The sequence below is a fragment of the Embiotoca jacksoni genome, unplaced genomic scaffold (genome assembly GCF_022577435.1).
Source record: "Embiotoca jacksoni isolate LCO1_2020_lvr unplaced genomic scaffold, fEmbJac1.0.p SCAF_9, whole genome shotgun sequence".
Lineage (NCBI taxonomy): Eukaryota > Metazoa > Chordata > Actinopteri > Embiotocidae > Embiotoca > Embiotoca jacksoni.
Genome location: NW_027185447.1, coordinates 13,941,659 through 13,957,679, shown reverse-complemented (window position 1 = coordinate 13,957,679; position 16,021 = coordinate 13,941,659). Strand labels below are relative to the sequence as shown.

Here is a 16,021-nt window from a genome sequence, read left to right as displayed (position 1 = left end):
TTGGCAGTCAGCATTACAATGTTACTAACACTATAATGCTTCTCGGTGTCGATGGGAATTTGAGGTCTAAATTGCAGTCACCTTTTCTTAGTGTTGGACTTGACTGCAGTCTTTTGAAGCTTCGGCTGCTCTTCCTTGGTTTCCATACTAACTCTGTCTGGGTGGTTCCACAGCTTGTGCTTCTGCAGGCGCACCTTTGTGGCAAACATTGCCTCGCAGTAGGGACAGCCGTGACTCAGCGTCTTAGCTACAGTGGCCTGAATACAGACATGAGAAGTGGAGATTTAGAGTGGGCCCCCTCCCTATGCAAAATCTGATGACAGTAGGTAGCTATTAGTTAAAGCCTTCAGTCGAAATAGCCCGACTAATTGCACTATCACTAAATATTTGTTGTGTGAGCGTTTTAATTCTCTTTAATTATTATGAACTGCAATGGTCCTTCATTAGAGGGGTTTCTCCAATACTCTACTGTGATCCCGTGTTCAAAGTCTTCCCCGAGGCAACGTTGATAGTGGTACTTGACGCCATAGATGCTGGAAAACTCTAACCAGCAGCCTGAACACAGACATTTAACAGTGGACCGGCGCTTAAATTCTTCTTTCCATTGGACTATCAAATGGGCCTACTCAGGGGTGAGGAAGACAGAGTTGAATACACGCAACTTTTACTACTATGTAGTACTGTATATTGTGCATGTTCAAAGGGAGCTGTCTACTGTGTAGAAATAATTAAGCCCATTTCAAGCACCCGATTATTTCAAAGAGGAATACTCACAGGGATGCTTCTCAGCTCCTGCACTTCTGATTTAGGACGACCTTTCCTCTTCCCCTCTGCTGGCTCATCACACACTGGAAAGGAAAAGGAAACCAAATTGGAGTTAGAGACAGACCACTGCTAGTGCTGCATATTCATGGAATACATATTTTAATTAAACATTTTTGTAAAACCTGAAATCCTAAAGTTTCTTTTGGAGCTTCGATGTTTTTGATCATTAATCTTTGACTTAACATTTTGAGATTTGTTCCTGAAACTTCACACAGCTGCACACACCCAACTTCAGTAAATAGCTTTTTAAACCTCCAGAATTACTAAATAAGGTCTCATATTCTAAATAAATATGGACATAAACACATGTTAGCTTCTACAGTGACCATTGTTCAAATGTTACTCTCTTATGTACATGAATGTGTGTGTGTGTGTGTGTGTGTGTGTGTGTGTGTGTGTGTGTGTGTGTGTGTGTGCGTAAGTGAGTGAAAGAAAAGGCCTTGTGTTGAGCCAAATAGATCAGCTATAAATCGCTGGTGCCTGTGTGAACCTCTGACACAGCAGACTGCAGACCAACTGCCTCAGCTCTCCATTTCTCTCTCCCTCCCTCCCTCCCTCCCTCACATTGCTGCTTCCCTGCTTTTCTCACCCCATGCCTCGCTTTCTCACTTTTCACCCCTTTCTCCGCCCACACCCTTCCTAATCTTTCTCCATGGTTCCACTGGCTCATTACTACTCTCTTCTCTGCTACAATTAGAGCTCCACACTTTCAGCCCTGCACTCCACACACTGCTACTTCAGGGATGGAGAGACGGAAGGCGGAGGGAGCTGAGGATGAGTGTATGCATGTGGAAGAAGGGGAGGGGAGTGACAAAGAAAGAAGAGGAGAGGCGAGGATGTTCAGGGAGAGAGGGGAATTGCAGAGGCGGGTGACTCTGACCAAGCATAATCCTGAATGACAGTGCTGCAGGTAGCTGTACTCTGCTCTTCAGAGTGATATATCTCTACATGCGCTCCCAACTCCCCTGCATTGATCTGGCAAGACCGGATAGCAGCAGCAGAAACACGGCAAGCAGGAGACAAAGATGCTGCTCGAGCCTATTCAGTCATATCAGATCTTGAAAATGTCAGAGGGGAACCACTTTAAGTCGAGGTGATCGTCCCTGGTAGTGAACTGGGATGCAGCAGTGGTCTTGCATTGACTTCTTTTTTAATCTGTTTCTCTTCCCACTGTTGAGGAACATGACACTGAGGCTGCCGACTGCCGTCATCTCCTGCAAACTCCTCGACAAGCAGAGGCAGGCTGCACACGTGTGCCTTGTGCTGCCCATTTGTGGCAGGTCTCAAACTGGATCAGGGCACTCCAGCGCCCACCAGGATTATAAAAATGGTTGGGTAGTTTTTCATCAGATAAATGAATTGACTTACTGCCATCATTGCTCATACAAAAACAGCTTACGTTGGCCCAGAAAACATCTCTGTCAGTTACATTAATGTGTATAAGAAACACTTCAGTAATAACCTACAATAACCTCTCCTTCTCATTCCCATCTCTTTTATTACAGTGTAAGCCTTTTCCCTCATTTATCTTCTTTTGTTTCTGACTCAGAAGCGCACACGCACACACACACACACACACACACACACACACACACACACACACACACACACACACACACACACAGGCTGCCAGATTAAATGCAATCTTTTACTTCAGACTCACAATAATAAGGTAGAAAGGAAAAAAGGCAAGACTGAATACGATGGAATGAGAAGCAGCACAGCACATTGCTGGCTGTGTGTCAGAATAGTTCATGACACTAGGTGTAAATACACACATAAAAGTGCAGACTGATACACAAACGAGTACACAAAACCATTACCAGTGTGTGTGAGTGTGATGTGTGTGTGCATGAAGATGAGTGTATTAATATTCTTCAGGCGACAGAGCATTTCTCTATTAGCTGTCTGGGTAGCAGCTGGAGAGGTGATGCAGTCGGCAGCGCAGCTCTTGTGCTGAGGAGGAAATTGAGCATGCATTCTAATTCCTGTCTTAGAAAATAAAGGTCTTGTAAAAGAAAGACATAATTAATGAATTCTGCTCTTGGGAAAGATATGTTCTTGTTGCTATGGGAATAGGATCCACTTGTCTTAGTTACCACTATCAGAGGCCTCTTTAAGCAAGCAGGACAATTAGGCCCACATACAGTAGGCTACAGTGCAAACAGGCAAAGCCGCACGCAAGCTGCACATACTGGAAACACTTTGCATAATGAAATAAAAATCAGCTGCCTTTGCTTTCCTGGGGTGAACTGTACAAACACAGCAAAATGTGTTTGTATCTTTTACTTTGCTTTGCTTGTGTGAATATGGGTAGCACACTGGAAGCTCAGACGTTCCAGCAATCACAACCATTGTCTTGATATGAAACAAAGCAGGTCCATTGTGTCCACGGTTTTCAGGCGCAGGCCATGGGGATAAAACAGCTGTTCAACTAATGTCAGAGTGTGACTCGCTCCCAGCTGTCTGCAACTGTTGCTCCACACTGGTTGACACTGACCGAGGAGAGCCGGAGGAAGAAGAGAGTAGAAGAAGAAGAAGAGAGGAAGAAGGGAAGAAGAAGAGAGGAAGAAGGGAAGAAGAAGAGAGGAAGAAGGGAAGAAGAGGAGAGGAGAGGAATAGGAAAAAGAGGAAGAAGAAGAAAAAGAAGAAGAAAAAGAAAAAGAAGAAGAAGAAGAAAAAGAAGAAGAAGAAGAAGAAGAAAAAGAAGAAGAAGAAGAAGAAGAAAAAGAAGAAGAAGAAGAAGAAGAAGAAAAAGAAGAAGAAGAAGAAGAAGGAACCAGGAGTGCTGGCAGCTGTCTAATGATCTCAAATAACCTGAGTTCTCCTAGCTACGCCTGCAACTGCTCTCCCATAGTGCAAGGGTTCACACACACACACACACACACACACACACACACACACACACACACACACACACACACACACACACACACACACAACAGTCATTTGTTTTCCTTGACAAACACTCACACAGGAGCCTTTGTCTGTGTCTGCACAGTAGATTTTAGGCATACTGTAGTTTAGAGAGGCACCACACAAACACAAACACCACTGACACAACTCCAAGGAAAGAAGATATAGTATCACTACTTCCTCAATCTCAACAGACACTAGTGAACCTGGATTCAGAGCAGAGCAAGACACACTATAACAATGAGTGTAACTATCGCCTTTAGGTATTAGTAAGCTTTGTTGGTTTATAATCAAAGAGCCACTAAACCTTACTGCTATTTCTGTTGCTACAGTAGCGCTTTAAAAGTTTATTTAGTGGTTTTACTTTCACTCCTTCACAAGTGAACATCTCTCAAACAGCATGTTAGCTCTTCACCACTTTCATACACGCACAAACATTTTCTACTACTTCCAATATTCCTAAGTTATTTTCCATTCTGTACTCTAATTTTTTTACACACACACACACACACACACACACACACACACACACACACACACACACACACACACACACACACCAAGATGCAGTGTAGCATTCTTCCCGTGATATACACACCTCCTTTTGAAGAGGTCCCCATGTTCCCTCCCTGTCAGGCCTGAGTCCAGACAGTGAGTAAGAAGAAGTGAGGTGGCGCAGCACCAGAATAGTCTTACTACCCAGACACTGACTAACTGAAAGAAAACCAGACTCTCTCAGTGAGTCTGGCTCTCACTCTGTGTCTTTGTCCCCCCACCCCATCCCTCCTCTCTTTCTGCCCTCCCTCTCTCTCTCTCTTTCTCTGTATCTAAACTAATCTCTTACACTTGTTGACACACACACACACACACACACACACACACACACACACACACACACACACACACACACACACACACACACACACACACACCTTTCAACACTCTTGCTGTATTTTATTATATATTTTGTGAAAAAACTTAGTACGGAAATACGAAACAAGACAACTTCAGTGGAAATATTCATCACTCTGCAAGTGTTGCAGACGATTGCTGGTAAACGTGCATATGCTTTAGTGTTTAATGTCTAAAAACTGACGGCAGCCAATGAGCACATCAATCTGTTGGGGATTGCTGTGAAGAAGAACATGTGATCTTTCTGCATGAGGTCTTCATTTGTTTCTATAATATTTATTCACTGGTTCTATCAGTTAGATAATGGGACAATGAGTTAATCCATGGTATGATGATGCTATCACTGTTACAGATCTATTTCCTCACGTTAAGCCATTATGAGCACCAGCATGGGTTGCGACTGCGTTTATTTAATACAACCGTTAGGGGCCCCAAAGTTGTGAATTTTAAGTTCTCAACTCTGCTTTGCACAGGGTGTAATTTATTCCAGTGTCCTTGTGATAAACAAAGTTAGATTGGGAGTCCCTTAACTTTTCAAATTAGTACCTAGTGTGAATGAGCGTGTCCTAATGAAAAACAATTTTTTTTTTTTGTTTCCCTCAGTGGTCTGAATTACTGGACTGGGAATCACTGTGTGCAGGCCGGGGCTCACCACGCAGACTTGCGGTAGGCTTTCACGAAACCACACGTAAATCAGCCAAATCAAAGAAAAGAGTTCAGGCTTTAGATTCCTGCTGCACAATATAGTGACTCATAGTACCTCGACAGCTTCTTCAGACCTGTATTGATTTTTCATCCTTCCACATCAACGGCATGCTTAATATTATTGGAAACCTAATGCATTGCCTGATGCCCATTTGGCCCAAAGCCAACAGTGTGTTTAGGGACATCCAATCACAACAGATGTGAAGTCGCGGGAGATGATGCTGAACTGACAGAAAAGCAAATAACGTGTCCTTCAAATGTGAGACTGACTGGGCACAAGTTTTAAAAAAATATATACAGATGATGGTGGACTTCACAGTTGTTGCATCACATATATAATTCCACATGAATTAAAATGCTGTGTTTATGCGTCAGGGCATACTGTACTGTATATGTGACAGACAATGCTTGCTCCAGACTGTTTGCAGTGCCCTCCTTATGGACAATGACTCACCAACTCAATCTCTCTCCTCTCCCCATTTCCCTGTACTCCTTCTCATCTGCCATCCACATGCCTGCCAAATAAAAGGTGTGACAAAGATGACAAAGGACTCGCCTCACGACGAGATGCAGCATCAGGCTGAGAAAAGCACCAGAATTCAATTTCAACCCAAAACAAACATTCTCTGATCTATAGCTCTTTATTGATTTTATCTTTTGGTATTTCACCAATTTGATATACTGAAAGCATTAGCAGGATGGGGCTGGAAAATATAAGAAATACGAGATGTGAGAGGAGTGAGGTTTGGTGGAGGGGACAGCGGGTGCGAATAGGGTGAAGAGGGTTGTGGGGGTGGAATGGAAGGTAGTGAAGTTGAGTCACTGTGGCTGATAATACCGCCTTAATGAGTGAAAGCAGAAACAGATGAAGGCATGACAAAATAGACAGGGATGACAGATACTTGAGGAGATTTGAACAACAAACGAGTGACAGAAAGTGTAATGGAACAGTAGGTCGAGAGGGAAAGCGAGAGGTGAATATACAGGGTCAGCTGATAGTGACTGTGGGCCTGAAATGAAGACCCTGCAGCCGGAGTAGGTGACTGTCATTTGAGAACACACGTGCCTGAGTGCACAAACATATGGTCGCACACGCACACACACACACACACACACACACACACAAGCAGACACATGTAAACATAAACAAATTGCGCAATCTAGCACATTATCATTCAGACATAGCCAGGACTGAACAACGTCTCTTGCCATCCTTATTTCAACTTCCAACCCACTTATCTTCCACCCTATCCCATAGTTATACAAGCGCAGATCAAAAGGTTCTGAGGCTGCTTCTGTTATGTGCAATGTTGTATCTCAAATTGTTGTCCCCAATTGTTTTCCCCGAGTCCGTTGATAGAAGCAGTCTTTAGGCAGTTACCGGTCTTAGTTGATTTTTATTAAGCGTAGTTTACAAGATATCTTGCATAGCATACAAGACATCTTGGAGAGCCCAACATCAACCTGAGGTCTCTTTGTTGGAGTCTGACTTCCCCCTTTCCGGCACATACACTTATACTATAGGAAGAGGTGTTACCTACGTTGTGGCGGGAACATTTGCATAGTATGTTTGTCTCAGTACTTTTCCACTGTCCTCCGTTTGAACCACATCCCCCTTTTGATCTGATAGTGAGTTGCACCCTACTGTGACCCCAACGTGATAAGTTCCTGCATAAGCAATGTGTTCTACAATGCTTACAGTCAGTATGTATTTTGAGCTTCTGTGCTAGGTTATGTTCACAACAATACAACACATATATATATATCATATCACTTACATATAGGTCGTACCATCACTACCAATCTTAAGGTGTAGACAAAAGGCTGTGCATGTAAATGAGAGTGATACTGCTTGGCCAAACCAAAAGGTCACAGTAGGAGGTCTGCAACCTGTGGGGTCACATACTGTTGTTCTTTGAGGCATTATCAGATGGCTGTCTGGAGGACTCCAGGGGGTGAAGGAAGACAACCCCCACCTCCACCAACCAACAAAGAATACATCAATATACATGACTTTTGGTGGAAGACAACCAACGAGCATACAACATATGAGCCCTCATATGCACTAAGCAGATCTATATTCCACAGCAAGCAGCAATGTGCACGGCGCAGGGGTAAGCAATAACCTTTGCGGGTACGTGTTCTGAGTTACGTCACTTGATCAACATCAGCACTTGTGTTATAAGCGTTTTTGTGACCAATTGTACGAGCGCATTTTTGACTTGAACGTGGATCTAAAACGAGCAGAGAGCCCACATACAATTCGATGCCAAATTTTTGGGGTAGAGAAAGAAGTCGCATAGAGACAAACGAGGATCCACGTACTCCATGCACATCACTGTGCACTACTGGACAGCCCATCTCCTCTTAAACATGTGGCGTGGGATCCGTCAGGGAAAAACACAACTCTCCATCGAAGAAGAAGGATGGTCACACACACATTTAGCCTTAGCTAATTTAGACTTGCGTCAATGTTTGCAGATCTGGCCTTGCACTTTGGCAGAACAGCATTAGTTCTATCCAAACACTCCAAAAATACAAAAAAATTATGGTCAAACAAGATGTTAATAGGAAAAAACATTTACAGCGAGGAAAAAAAAGAAAGAAAAAGAGAAACCGAAAGAACGCAAGTTACCCTCAGGGACCACATCCTTTTCTGTGAGCTGTTTGGTGTGGCGAGGTGACAGCTCAGCCACAACACTATGGGAAAGCGCGTAAACCCAATTTTCACGATTTGTTTGCAAATTTTAAAGTTTGGATTTCAGGAAACCACAACTACAACAGCCATTCCAGCAAGACAGGATTTCGTCATCATTACATCATTCAAAGTTTCCTTCAGGGAGACTTATCAATCGATCTGATAATACAACAAGATGTAAGAGTCTCTCCATGGACAATGTAATGAAAAGTAGCCAGATGAGGGCAGATAATGAGGTATCTGGTTGTCAGAAGAGTACACTGTGTACAATGAGCATAGACGGATTACTCAAAAACCTCCGCAGGGAGCCTTGGATATTGATGCCTTTGTTTCCCCAAACAGAAGTTCACAGCCCTCTTGGGACAGAAAAGCTAGTGCCAGGCTCATTATTATTATTAGCACTGTAGCATTTCTCTTCATCATTAGCTCTAGAAAACTGTTGAGTAATAAGCTGAGGAGATGAGTGGATGGCTCATTGTCATATTACATATATATATATATATGTATATTGTCTCATATTTTGGTGTTCAGTAGTTTTGCTGAGAGAACTACAAAGCCCAGTTAGTCAATGAATAGCTTCTTGCTCTAGCATTAACTTTATCTCAGTGAATAATATGCCACACCAGTAAATGTGTGTTGAATAGGGAACACAAATACCACTGTAGTTGAGGGTCATTTTTAAATTGCTCATGCATTCCCTCTGCTCTGCTTATGGTCTGAATCAGTTGTTATTGTTGCTCTACATTCAGCAGGTGCTCCAGTAGCCATGGGTTTCCCCTTAAGGTTGCTGCATGTTCCTAGAAAATCTTGAAACCTCATAATCACATCACATTAACAGCTACGCTTCCTTAAAGGCTCTGGAAACCTCAGGTAATGCTCAAGATAAGAGACACTTTCGAACCAAACACGACAACTCTTCAACTACAACATAGGGGAATGTAGATCATTATCTCGTGCAATCAAACTGTGCCTGAAGCTGTTCTTAAAACAGACTTTGTAAAAACACAGACTTGCAGTGTTAAAATCAGGGATATAATCACTGTACCAGTATCCCTATATTAAATGAGACTCAACGCAGATCAGCCGTGGAAAAAGAAAATGAAACAGACACGCTGACACGGTAGGCGTCTCAAGTTACCTGAAAAAGTACCATAAAAACCAGGACCAATCCATCACCTGTGAAAGTGTTACCTCAACACAGACACACACACACTCAGACTCAAATTCATCGCAGTTACTCATTAGTGAACTTCAGCTTCAGTCTTCAGTCTGAAAACGATCAGGGCAGAGCCCACCACCAACTTTCCACGGATTGATTTATAAACTCATCTTGTTTATTGAGTAATAAAGTGGGGGAAAAAAAAAAAAAAAAAATCTATAAAACACGAGACTTTGAGAGGCTGCGGAGGAAAAACCTGCCATCCAAATTAGACTCACTGGCTTCTGCTACAATAAATACTTCAAGAGCAAAAACAGCACTTCAGCTGGCAGTCTGTTTACAACAACAAGTTGGAGAGCATACTGCTAACTATCAGTAGATGAGGCACATAATCATAAATTGACATGAGATGGGAGTTTAGAAAGGGGCTTCAATACTTTGTCTGTCCAATGTTTTCATGCACTCTCAGTTCTGTCTTGCAAAATAGGCTTTGTATTAATGAGCACAACAAGCGGGCGCACGCACCCACACAGGCTTGAAAATCCAGCCTACAGGGCTGAATAATAACGCGAAGCACCTAGTCTGGTGTTGGTGCTCTGTGTCTAGGAATGAGAGGCTATTTTGTAGCAACCAAAACAACTGGGTCATATTAGAACAGCCCCAGTTTTCCGAGCCTGCCTGACGCTATTAACAAAGTCATGATGATCTGCTGGTTAGTGGATTGAAAAATAATTCCCCGGCCTGGCTCTCTGTTTTCAAAATCTTCCATCTCCATCCAGATGGCTTGGGGTTTCACTCATGTCATTTCTTGGCAATACTTGTTTGTTTAGTTTTCTAACTGCAAGGCAGTCTCAGGAAAAAAACTGTAGTTTCCAGGCCCTTCCGCGGTAAGAAGGGTAGAATTACTTTAAGGCTGGAACCACTGATTCCTAATAAAAACATAACCCATTCAAAAAAAAAAAAATCTGCACACAGCCTCACGTGTATGGTATGTTAATCAAATCCTTGAGAATCAACACTGAAGTTGTGAACAGCCTGGAATGAAAAAAACTCCAGCCAACGTAAAGCCACAAAAGACAAAAGTGCAAAAATACAAATGCAATCATCACATATGTGTTAGCATGTCATGTTGTATCCAAACAGTAGCTATTGTTACCACTGCATCGCCACGCGGAATTCATCCCGAGGTCAGTCCAGGAGCAGACCTCGGTCATACCAACGAAAGCGGAGGTCACACACTGTTTCCATTTCACGAAGTGCAGCGGCTAGTCACTCACTGTGTTTGTTGTGGTTTTCAGGGCCTGGCGCGGCTCTAACAAGTTCCTGGGGATGTCCATGCTTGGAGGTTCGGCCCCTTGGCAGCCCTGATGAGGACAGCTTCCCGAGCCTGGGGCCGCTTGGGCTCTCCATGCCTGCAATGCAAGATGAGTGAGTACAAACACGCAGGAGAGACGGATAGCTCAAGGCAATATCGGGCCGCTTTCTACTGCCGTTCCCACTGTTTTTCAAAACGTTATTAGCAAAGTCGTCCACATCAACGGCCTGTGATGATGCTGCCTCCTTGTTCTCTAAATCAGTTTCTTTATGTCGGCCGCTGGTGTTATAGGACTGAAGGTTATCCGAGTTGAGGCCCTCGCATCATCAGCGGTGGTAATGAGGGTGCGACCTTCCACGTTTCATTTCAAAATCAATACTCTCACTTACACACTAACTTCATGGTCTGCCCATTAGACAAAATGTGATTCAAGGAGAACACAAAGCTCTTATCCTGTGCAGCCTCGTCTTCTTTCTCTATTTAGACAACTGAACATGCATCTCTCGATCAGGTCACACGTTCAGCAGCTGAGTTTTCCGCTTTTAAGTGAGGGCCGATTCTCATTTGTTGACCGCTTGACAGATTACACGCCATCGGGCCCCTTATAAATATCATGCCATCATAATCGCCATTATCCATCGCAAGCCCCGGAGTAAGTGTCAACTTCAGGGTCTCTGCGGTCGACCCTCATTCCCCATCAATATAGGACAGTCTCATGAATAGAGGATGACAATCGCTAATTATGCTAAGTGGTACCGATTACGATCCAACATGCTTTCTCTTAGTACACACTCATGTCACTCTCCTAATGAATTACAGCAGCACGCAATGGGTCACCCAGTGGGGGCCCACTCAAGTGTCCGTTTACATGCCGTGCTATTCACTCGTATATCGAGCGACGACTGCTCATCTATCACAGCGATTATGATCCCGGTTTGTTTTACGGTCTTAATATATTTGACTCGTGTGATGCATTGGCGAGCTTGCTGCAGGATGCGCGTCGCTCAAACATGGCACGCAATCGCCACCATGCACCTTCCTGTTTCTGTATGACGTGTCGGAGCGAGAAGAGACGGGTCCGAGAGCTCCAGATCAGCACTTAACTACCAAAAATAAACAAAAGCGGCGAGAGAAAAAAAAAAAGGTCTTCATTGTCACCTCTGCACTTTGAAGAGGCTGAATCGTTTAGGTCCCCGTTGAGCAAATTGAGCAATCCTGGGAGGATAACAGAGTTAAGCTCTGTTTGAAACAGCACCCCCAATTTAAAAACAACAACAACAACAATGCAGCTGTTGTTTCCATAAAAAAAAAAAAAAGATGAATTGTACTTAGAAACGACCCCCAGTGTAACTTTATTACCAGAGATTTAGGCAGACACAACAAAACAACAACACCGCTGACACCCACTCACATCTCCCGTACACAATCTGCTGACAAACCAAACCTGGAAATAAAAGTCATTTTACCACCGCACGTGGCACACTGCCATGCTTGTTTGTCAACTCCAACAAGGTTAGAGCTGCTTATTTATGTGGTTAAGGAGAACAGTGCTCCACTTTCTTTCCCCCTTTTGCCGGCCACACCTACCTGAACTGTCGGGCAGTCACCCACAGCCGGGGGGGGGAGAAGGAGGAGGAGGAGGAGGAGGGGGGGGGGGGCCCGGGTGGCCCCGGGTCACCCACGTGGGGGGAGGAGGAGGAGGAGGAGGAGGGGGGGGGGGGGGGGGGTCAGGAGACAGGCACCAAAGTGGGCGTTTTTTTCCACCAATGTTACGTTACATGGCAAATCACACCTGCTTGCGTGTCAAGGACCGGTCAGACCGGAGAGGTTGGGGGGCCTGAAAGGAAGCGGACAGTCGTCACCGTCGTCCTGTCTCTCTCTCTCTCTCTCTCTCCCCCCCCCCTCCCCTCCCCCCCCCCCCACTCCGCAGACGACGACCAGGTGGACGGAGAAAAAAAAAAAAAAAAAAAAGAAAAAAGAGCAGGGCAGGAGACGACAAATCACTATTCCGTCTGTACATGAAAAGAAATCCAGGATACTTTCACCTTATTTCCAGTTTCCAATTGCCGTGCTTCCCCTCCTTTCCTGCATTAATATGTATACCACGAGGCACTTCTCCAACCTCTCGTCTTCTCCTTAAACACTCCAGAAATGTTAGAAATAGCCCGGAAAGATAGGTAGGTCCCCGACTCCTTGAGGAAAAATATTAGAATACGGGATGGTTTATATAGGCAGTGAAGCAAAATGGCGACTTTATTACGAAGGAGGAGTAAAAAAAAAAAAAAAAAAAAAAAAAAAAAAAAAAAAAAAAAAAATCCTTGCGCTGGCTGGAGCTAAAGGGAGGCACAAAAATATGTTTAGTGCAGTAATTTCGACGGCTGCGAGACTTTTGGTTCGAGTAAAAGGAAACGAAGCGATGGCAAATGAGCAGAAACGCCAAATCTCAGTCGGTTTCGGTACACTCCTCGGCTCCTTACCTCGGGATTATTTCGCTTTTTTTTTTTTTTTTTTAATACGGATATTATCTCGGCGGCCGTGTACAGTGCTACAGTAATGTGTGTTGGGTCATGCGCGTATCCACTCCACCTTTGACAGTTGCAACTACAGTCTTGAGGCAACTTGCAAACTCTCGCGTTATTATTATCATCATCTATTTTCCAGCGGAATTAACAGCGAGCTTTTCTCGCTATAATAAACTCGCTGCAACGCCGTCTCGTGCCACTCTTCCGACGTAACGCGCCTGACGAAAAAAAAAGGCTCAGGGCTTAAATTCCTTATATCAACCTTCGCCAAGTATTTCATTCTAGTTGCAGCTAAATGTCCTCCCCGTGCGTCGTCCAGCCCACGGCAAGCTTTACCAAATCGCACGAATGATTGTAGTCCGTGTTCTTGGTGGGGGTGGTGGTGGTGGGGGTGGTGGGTGCTGTTGGAGTTGTCACAGGCCGGTGCTGTAGTCAGACGCTGCAAGTCGCTCTCCCCTAAAACCACTGGAATAACTCGTAGCCTTATGCCTAAAATCTGCCACTGAACAGAAAGCAAAAAGCGCTATGAAATAGCTTTTTATGAATTTGTTCAGCATCCTGTATGTAAAACCGGGCTTTTGCAATAGTCTATCACATTATCCCGTAATTCAAGGTCAATATTCAGGCATAAGCTATTAATCCTATTGATGTTAATAGCTGGTAAACAGCACATAGGCCTGCAGGCGACACAGTATTGGATCTTTAATTGCTGTCGCTGCAAACTGGCTATAGTCTAGTATGTGCACATAATAAATGTTTCACATATGGTGCGAGCCCACATCTTTCAGCTCACTAAATGAATCATTCATGGCATCATCGCCACCACTTTCGGTAAAACAACAGAGGGTCTCTCATCGGTCTTTGATTGGCGCCAGTCATCATGACCTAATATTTCCTATTAGTTGAAATCATCTGAAACCATGATGTAATTTAAGTGTAAAAGCTATTTTCATCATTGCCAGTGGAGTGCAGTAGAGCCTTATTTTTGCGCCTTAGATGGATCAGTCCACAGCTATTACTGGTAATTAAATAGTAAAATTCTACAATACAATTTGTTTTGTATAAATATTAGTCAGTAGAGGAAAGATTACAATATTTCCCTTGATAGAAACATCATGACAACAAGAAGTGCACTCGTGAGCACTTAAAATGATTATCATACGAGGCTACTCAGATAAATTCAAAAATCAAATAGGGAAGACTCATGATATAACAAAGACCTACTGAAATGATTAGGTAAAATTAAATACAGTACCCAAATTTTTTTTTTGTAGATTCTTGTGCTATGTCTCAGTTTTCTATTTGATTAAAAATAATAATAATAACAATAATACCATGTATTACATGTACAATACAATAACTGTATTAAAAACAAGTTAATACTAGTTTTATGCCTGTAATTGACAAAGGGTTTTTAACAGATTATGTTCAGTCAAGGTTTGTCTGCATTAATCTACCACAAGGGGGCAGTGCGGTACTGTGATTTGCCATGAGATGCTCTAATATAGAACCATAGGCCCCTGTAGCATCTTTGTCACTTTAAAAATATGTGGTTGTTGTTTTTTTTGGCAATATCGTGTGTTGGTACAAACTCATCTGGAATTTCTCTGAACTGACTTGAGGGGACGCTCTGCTGGTTCATGACACACCAAGCCTGAGGTGTGTCAGTACTGGCCGAGTGACAGCTGCCATTTTCCTGCACAGTATGTCATAACTGATGAAGTTAAATCTGCCTCCTGCTTTCTTTAATGGCTGAGCTGATAAATAGTTCACACGGGGCCCTGTTTGACCCGTGATTAATCCTTCCAGCCATGGCAGTGATTTATGTTCCCACTCCTCCTCTGCTGAGTGAGCAAAAGGCTACTTAATGGTTTTTAAAACTGGCCAGGTGGAGTAGTCTGTGCACTTAGAGGTTCTTGAGGAGTCAGTCCAGCAATTGATTGTGTTATTTATCTCTTGACCTTTTCAGTAAAAGTTGAGAGAGCACACATGCACTTTTTTTTTTTAATACTTTGTAGTGTTATACTGAATATTAACAGTTGGGTGCCGGCCAGAAAAATTACAGTCTTCAGCTGTTTATGCCACAGAGCGACTTCACAGAAGCAGCTGTTAAAGGGCTTCTCAATGGGCGCTGATGAGAGAAGACATTGTTTCTCAATCAGTTTCAGTGCTGTCACGGGACCGAGATCCAGCTGATCAAAGGCACGAGCAGATAATGATAAACAAGTTGGATGAAGAGTCTGAGCGTTCCGGTGTTTGAGAGAATAATCACAAAAAGACAACCTTTCAAAAGGGAATTGCACATTTCCATGTCACACAGAGAAAAAAAAAGACACTTAATATTAAACAGTATCCAATTAACTGCACCATCCAACCATCTGCTCCACAGATTTCTTTTCTGTCAAGGTTGAGAAGGCCAATGCTCGCTGAATCTGTTTATCATTCATGTGCCCTGTTATTAACAGGTGAGATGCTCCATGTCTCTCAGTAATTGGACCCCAGTGTGTGTGTGTGTGTGTGTGTGTGTGTCAGCATGAGACCGACAATGTATGTGTGTCTATTTAGGCAGGCAGCATTGTTTCACGTTCACAAAGTTGGAGTCGTGACTCGCAGATACTGAAAAACAGTTCAGAGAGTAGCAGCAAGTTAGAGGCACCCTCACTCTGTAATAAATATAATATTCAATAAATCAGGATTACGTGTACTTCTCCTAAACTTTAGTGTTAAAAACAATTGCTTTTGTTGAATACATTAATGTAAACCAGAAACTTTTATGTAGGCACTGTAAATAGTATTTACGGTAATAATAATTGATTTAAGTGAATTAAATTTGTTCATATATTGCCAAATGACAGCATGAATGATCTCAGGGGACTTAACACAGTAAAGTCGAGAGCTTACAATACTGATAAATTAATTAATTCATTAATGGACGAATTGTTGAGTTAAAAGAAAGAAGGAGAGAAAGC

At 43.2% G+C, this 16,021-nt stretch overlaps 1 protein-coding gene across 6 annotated transcripts in view; it reads right to left on the bottom strand.

Moving 5' to 3' along the window:
- Positions 1–13,444, bottom strand: part of znf512b (zinc finger protein 512B) — a 28,637-nt gene extending 15,193 nt beyond the window's left edge. The window contains exons 1-4 of one of the 6 annotated variants that reach the window (XM_069140256.1): positions 12,576–13,444; positions 10,493–10,627; positions 775–848; positions 82–257 (exon numbers count right to left, since the gene is read on the bottom strand). In XM_069140256.1, coding sequence (XP_068996357.1) covers positions 82–257; positions 775–848; positions 10,493–10,625 — 383 coding nt within the window. In that variant the 5' untranslated portion in view covers positions 10,626–10,627; positions 12,576–13,444. The other 5 variants (XM_069140254.1, XM_069140260.1, XM_069140259.1 and 2 more) reach the window with 5 other exon arrangements.
- Between the last annotated feature and the right edge of the window lie 2,577 nt (positions 13,445–16,021).